This window comes from Xiphophorus maculatus, chromosome 9 (genome assembly GCF_002775205.1).
Source record: "Xiphophorus maculatus strain JP 163 A chromosome 9, X_maculatus-5.0-male, whole genome shotgun sequence".
Classification (NCBI taxonomy): domain Eukaryota; kingdom Metazoa; phylum Chordata; class Actinopteri; order Cyprinodontiformes; family Poeciliidae; genus Xiphophorus; species Xiphophorus maculatus.
In genome coordinates this window covers 30819424-30826746 of record NC_036451.1, presented here as the reverse complement: position 1 = coordinate 30826746, position 7323 = coordinate 30819424, and the positions used below count along the sequence as shown (strand labels likewise).

General features: G+C 39.6%; 1 protein-coding gene across 1 annotated transcript; it reads left to right on the top strand.

The window, feature by feature from the left end:
• On the top strand, positions 1–2401 carry LOC102227825 (zinc finger protein 250-like). The gene is made up of 2 exons (XM_023339036.1): positions 1–334; positions 1356–2401. The coding sequence occupies exons 1-2, from the start codon at positions 163–165 to the stop codon at positions 2006–2008; spliced, it is 825 nt and encodes a 274-aa protein (XP_023194804.1). The 5' UTR covers positions 1–162; the 3' UTR covers positions 2009–2401.
• The last annotated feature ends 4922 nt before the right edge of the window (positions 2402–7323 follow it).

The window sequence follows — 7323 nt, the reverse complement described above, 5'->3', positions numbered from 1 at the left end:
GCATTCAGTCGCATTCGGGCTCCACTTTCCTCCAGCAGGGGGCGGAAATATACACAGCTGCTTAAAGTAAATTGTGTCGTCACTTCCGGTGTAGCGGTTAGCTGAGTTAGCTTCTGGTGTGTGTCAGAGTTTTCAGGAGTTTTCTGGTTCTGTTCAGCAACAATGTGTTCCGTTGAGCCTCTGAGAGAGTTTATCAGAGAGAGACTAACTGCTGCTGCTGAAGAAATCTTCACCCAGCTGGAAAAAACCATCGTCCAGTACGAGGAGGAGATCGACCGGCAGCGGAGACTGCTGGACCTCAGCTGGAGACCCCGAACCGAGCCGAACCCCGCAGGTAGGTCCGGATGGGTCCGACCTGACAGCAGCCGTGACTCCAGACATCACCTGACGTTCAGAAATCAGCGAGATTCCCGTGTTATCGTGAAGCTAACTGCTGTCAGCAGTAAGAGTGACGCATATCCGCTCATTGTTTAAGTCTGATAGTGAAGAATCATGTTCACCAATAGAACCGGTTCAGTTCACCGAGTCTCTGCTTTAATGCCGTAAAGACTCGTTATAAACTGAAAAATAGTTTATATCTGCGGCTGCTGGTGACTTCCGGTGTGTTAGACCAACTGGTGCCCAGATCAACTGATGAAATCCACGCGGCTGTTTGTAAAGGCCAGGTGGCTGCGTTGATGCCTGATCAAAAATATTGCCAGTGTGACGAAAACGGTTTGCAAAATGTTCTGAATCCTCTCTGAGGAGCAGATTTCTGTTGCCACAGATGAAAATTATGCTTAAATTACTCTTGTTTACTGGAACATCGCTGTTTACCACAAGCAGACAAACTTACACACTGTCCTGTTCACATCCAAGTAGGCCAGTTTATTAATGTAGCACAGTTTCACTCACGAGTCAAAGGGCTTTACACGATGAAAATGAAAATCAAACAGTTTACATTAAGTTGGCAGAATAAAGGGAAACAATGATATGTTTTAATCCAGACTAAAGTGAATTTATTTTTCAAAGCTCTATGCAGTTGGGTTTTAAGCCTGTATTTAAAGCTTAAATACAACTTAAACCCAGAAGTTGTTCTGCAGGAAGAACAGAATTACTTCACTGTGGTAAAGCTACTGGTTATTATTGACTGGGATGTATTTATGAACTAGAAGTCAAACACAGAAAATATTAAGCTTGTAGCATCAGATTATACCTATATCAACTAAGGCTGAAACGATGAATCGATTATTGAAATAATCAACTAATTTAGTTATTGATTAATCACCAACTGTAGTCATTTGCATTTCTATGTATTAGTGGTTTGATCCGTTGTGTAACATCATTAATGTCGGCGTTCCTCTGGTCTCCTCCAGAGCTCCAGCATCATTTCTTCAGCGAGGAGCTTCCCGCCGATCAGGACAGCAGTTCCAGTCCGGACCGGGACGCACCAGAACCGGCGCCTGACGACGTCTGCTCCAGGCAGGACGGAGCGCTGGTGCTGAAGCAGGAGACCGAGGCCATCATGGTGACCGTGGACTACGATGACGAACCTGAACCAAGCAGCTACCAGCTTCTCTACCAGAACCGCCCAGTGACCCAGAACCAGGAGGCACTGAAGCCAAAGAAAACCAGAACTCCCAGCGACCGACTGGACCTGCTGCCACAGAACGCAGATGGAAATCTGTATCCCTGTCCCATTTGTGGGAAATGTTTTGCCAAGAACAGCTACTTGACCAAACACAAGAGGATCCACACCAGCGAGAAACCGTTTGTCTGCGATCAGTGCGGGAAGGCCTTCAGCAACACCAGCTACCTGGCCAATCACAAGAAGACTCACAGTGGAATGAAACCGTTCGCCTGTCTTATCTGTGGGAAAGTTTTCACCCAGCAGATCCATGTCACCGACCACATGAGGATTCACACTGGAGAGAAGCCCTTCCCCTGTGCCACCTGTGGGAAACACTTCAGGCAGAAGAGCAGCTTGAACAAACACCTGAGAACTCAGCACCAGAAGCTGGAGGCATGATCGGGTTCTGAGCTGGTTCTGAGCTGCTGGCTGGTCCTGGAGGCATCAGACTGAAGTGGAGCATCAACCACTTTCCTGCTTTTAAACTCTACTTCCTGTTCTTCAGCATCTCTGAGGAAACGTGTATGTTCCTCCACCCTCCCAGCTGAGCAGAAGACCAGAAAAACCACTAAGAAATCTAGATGTTAATCTCTGTGTAAAGTTGGAGATTCTAACATTTACTACAAAGACTGAGTTTTCAAAATAATAGTGGGAATTCTGAGGGAAAAAAAGGGCGTTCTGGAAAAAAATGTTGGATTCTGACTTTTTTGAAAGAAGGATGAATTCTAAAAAAAAAAGGCAAAAATGAATTCTCATTTTAAAAAGTGAATAAAGCAGAAATTTACCAAAAAGGTAGAAATTCTTTTAAAAAATTGCTGAAAAAAAGTTAGAATTCTGAGGAAAAAGGTCAAAAGGCTTAAAAACCCTGCAAAATTTTAACAGAAAAGCTAAAGTTTGTTTAAAAGAAAAAGAAACTCTGAACTGGTTGTGTTTTTTCAGGACGAATGTTGTGAAATGATTCCAGGGTTATGGAGCCTCTGATGAACAGGAATCATTTAAAACCTGCAGCAGGTGGATCTCTGTTGGCTCTGTGGCTCGTTGTAGCGGCGGTCACTCTTCCTGGGTTATGATATATTTGTATATTTTTCAGTCTAACAGCAGCTTCATGGCAGCGTGAGTTTTGTTTGGATCACAGTTGATGTGCCGAGTTATGGGTTTCGTCTGGCAATGTTTTGTTTTCTCAGACTGTAAAACTGAATGTGCTGCAGTAGCAGAAATATTTATGCATACTTGGTATTAAAGGTCTGATCTTGAGTTGAAGCTCCATGTTTCGCATCACAAAACAATAATTATTGACGTCACCAAACTGAGTTAAGACCAGAATCATTTCAACCAGGGAGATTTAGGTTTAAACATATTTTAATATTCAGCCAGAAAACAGAAATTATGATCAGGAATTAAAAATAAAAGCTTTTATATTTGTGGTTGAGCTAATAGCTAAAGGAACTGTTCAACTGAAATAAGGCTTTTATTTCAGAGAATAAACGTTTTCAAAAATGGATTTTAAATATCATTTTAAGTGGGTTTTTGAGTACCACTCCTGGCCAGAAGGTGGCAGTGGTTATGGTTAAACTGGAGAGCCGGTGTTGCGTGGATTCGTGTTTCCCCATCAGATACGGTTCCCTTGCGTCTCCTCACCACTCCACACCGCCAGGCGGTAAGATCAGCTGCTTGTCTGGAGAACTACGGAAACCGTGAAGGTTCAAACGTGCTTCAGGTACGTCGTCTCACTTTTTCACTTTTGCAACTGCACTTTCATCACACACACACACATAAATACTACATATGGTGTTATATATAAGTACTACTATAGCTACATTCTTATAGTTCTATGTAATTTCAAACTGCCTCTTAATGCTCAATATCAGATTCTGTTGCCCCAGTTTAACAGGGGGAGCAGAATCTGACGGGTGAATTATGGCCACCAGATACTGTTTATGCACATATTCATAAAACATAAAGAATAAAACAAGCCTTTCCTACAGAAAGGGAATGAAGGGAAAAACAGATTTTCAGACAAAATTATTTTAAATGTTTTATTTACAATTTTCACAAAAAAGCACACCAGTCTTTCCCTCTATAAACTTATATAAAAATGCCAAACTATTAAAGCCTAACATTTAGTGACAGTCAGAAGCTACTATTAACTGTAGTTGTAGTTTGTTACTTAATGTTAAAACCTTTAAATCTCTTAGTATTGGAAATTAACAGCTTGGCTGATTTTTCTTTTAAAAGTTCAGTATGTTCAAACATTCAGAGCAAATAATGCAAACTACATTTTAATGCAAAGTTTGTAAAGCAACATGTAGTAATCCCTGCATAAACCAGACTCACATAAGCAGCAGATATAATTTAGAAATCTGCTTTTGTCAGTGACGTGCGGTGAGGTTCATAGCTGGTGAGGCACTGACGTCATCAGAATCAGATTTGCAAATAGATGCATAGATTGACAGCAGTTTACAGGTTATGTTTCACTTCTGCATCCTTACACATACAAACTGTAGCTCACAAAACACACATTTCCTTAAAAAACAAAACAAAATAAATGTTATTACTGTCTTACCTTTACTTATAAATGAAGTCCATGCGTCGCTCCTTCTGCACAAAAACATCCGTCACTTTGCGATAGAAGTCCTCCTTATCTTCCTTCAGTTTTAAAAGTCTCTCTGTCTCAATGGAGATCACTGCCAGGGAAGAAAGCCTTCCTTCCTTGACTTGCTTCCCGAATCGTTTAGCCTAGCTCGCTGTCACTTACTCGGCAGTTGAGGAGTGAACAAGACGAACGTCTGGGATCTTGAGCGCCCCCTGCCATGAGGCAAGAGAACTGCCTGCTTCACCTCGAACCTGTTCTCTGCCGTTTATAATCGCTCATTACACGAAACACGTTACACAAACACAGTTGGTGACAAAAAGCACTGTACATTATATACATAAGCTAAATTATTGGAAATAAGTTCACATATTAAATTTGTTTGAACCATTTTATTGACGCCGTACAGCAACATGCTCTCTCCGCTTAGCAGCCAGCGCAGAGCCAGGGGTTGCGCAACCCAAGGTGAGGCAGAGCTCGCTGCTGCCTCACCGGCATCGCTTCCAAGCATTTGAATGGGAAAATAAGAAAATTCAGCGATTTTGAACAAATAAAAATCGAAATTGGTGAAGCTACATGAAAAATAAATATTTTTTAGTACAAACCACCGGATGAATATAACAATTTAAATTACTTTATGATTATATATTTTCTTTCTTTCTCTCCCCTGACCGCACGTCACTGGCTTTTGTCCAGTTAAAACTAAACAACACTGATCTGAACATGAAAAAAACAGGTTTAACTTTGGCTATTAAAAAATAGAATTATACAATTATTAATAAACTTCTCATTTACATTAGAAAAGGAACTGGACATAATTTCTCATTAAAGAGAAAAAATATATGACATAACTAAAGAGGTCAGTTTGTTATTATTCATCATGCCTGCAGGTCTGGGTTTTAAAATAATAATAATAATTGAAGACATAAGTCCAACAGCAGGCTCAAATACACAAGAGTTTATTAACTAAAGAAATTCAACTTCACAGTTACAACATTTCATTCAATCAACTCATTAATCTGACAACACGACTAAAATTACTGAGAAAAAGATCGAATGATAAAACTAAAACTACTAGAAGTAAAATCGTGAAAATAGATCAAATAGAGCCATTAAAATTGTGCAGTGATGTCATAGTTCAATATGAATTATGAAAGCTTACAGCTGCAGTATGTAACTTATTTTGTCCATATATTTGTAGAAGTTGTCACCATGCTGCGTCAAAAAAAAAAAAATCAATCACGTCTCTGAGCTGCTGCCTGACCAAGACCAGCCAATCAGAGCCTGGAGGACGTCACCATGGTGATGCCTAATATATGGAGAAAAAACATTTTTTATAAGACCGGGCAATTTATTGAAAGATTTTGTCAATGAGGTCAATTAGAACTAAGCAAATTAAAAAATTAGTTTAGACAGTTTAGTTTAGTTTAGTCTTTCAAATCCCATTTCTCAACACAAGAGACGGAACATTATTTGGGGAAATAATGTCCCTTTAAATGTTGAAAGAAATAAAAATCAATAACTTTTGGAAAATTTATTCTTAATCTATTTATCAGTTAATTTAATAATTGGAATACTAAGAAGTGTGGCTTAGATGGACACAAAGAACGTATTGTCCCTCTTTAGAACAGTTTTATTTAACCTTTTTTAAAATTAGAACAAAAAACTGTCAACACAGTAATGCAATGAAGAATGTAGAGTCCATCCACACAACAGTCAGGAGTCACTGCTTAACATCTGTGGAAGAACCTCAATGTCACTGAATTCATGACAATTTCAACTTCACACTTTGGAGTTGTAGTTGGCATTTCAAAAAACTTCATCAAATCAAACTTTTAACCAAAGTCAAAGGAAATTACAGATACAACAAACACCTTTGTCAAAAGTATGACATGGAAAGATTTCTAGTTTGTGGGAGTTCTGGTTAGCATGGCTAATGTACGTTCTTATAAGCCTGAATTTTTTTCCCACAAGCTGCACATCAGAACGTCATCACCTGCTTTTTTGACTAATATCTTTTCTGCAGGTTACACATGACAAAGGTCTCTCACTAGTGTGAATTCGTAAGTGTATGTTCAAACTATATTTGCCCTTGTAACTTTTTCCACATTTTAAACATGAGAAAGGTTTCTCATTTGTGTGAGCATGTATGTGGTTTTTCAGATGACCTTTTCTTCAGAAAGACTTTTCACAGGCATTGCAAGAGAAAGGTCTTTCCTCTGAGTGTATCCTCAAATGGGAATTCAATTGGTTGCTTTCCTTAAAACATTTTCCAGGAGCATGTTTTTTTCTTGTATGAATTCTCATGTTGACATTCAAATTCCTTTTATGAGTGAAGTATTTCCCACGTGTCACATAGATGAAAGATGTCTTGGTTTTAGCAATTATACGAGTTCTCGTGTGGCATTTCACATGACTTGATTGACTGAACAATTTACCACATGTTATACATGAGAAAGGCTTCTTACCTGTGTGAGTTAAGAAGTGCCTTCCCAAGCTACATTTGTGGCCCAAACTCTTCCCACAGGCAGCATAAAAGGCAGCATAAATGGTACGCTGCCACTTTAAGGCCAATTTCCTTGCATAGTGACGTCGTCTCCATCTACTTCCTTCTCGTTTGTTAAATTGTGCTGGGTAAGCTTGATTGTTTGTTAGTAGTAGCCATTAATGCAATCTGGTCTGATCTGTTTAGCCTCCTCTGCTGCTCCTCCAACATCTGGACCGGTCTGTCCGTGGTGGGGAGGAAAAGGTTAATAACATCCACCCCATGTCAACAAAGCCTCATTTTGTTACAGCTGCTCTGTTTATCTGGCAGTGCGGTAATTTGCCAAGCCACAGGTAAGCAGCTGCTGTAAGTTATATTGTTGTATTAATAATCTGCTCTATTTTTAGTCTCCTGATGGATTGATACTCGCTGCTGTTTTGCCTATAAAGAAATGTTTTAAAAGACCAACCTGAACTTTCCCCCGCTGCCGGAGCATTGATGGCACTGTAAATAGCTACTAAATGGTGAAATTCTTCTTTTTGTTCATTGGTACCACAGTGACACTTAGTGGTTGATTTGTGAATTTATTTTAAAGAGCGGTAGAGTTCTTCTTCGCGTATTTTGTGTTGGGCACTTCCT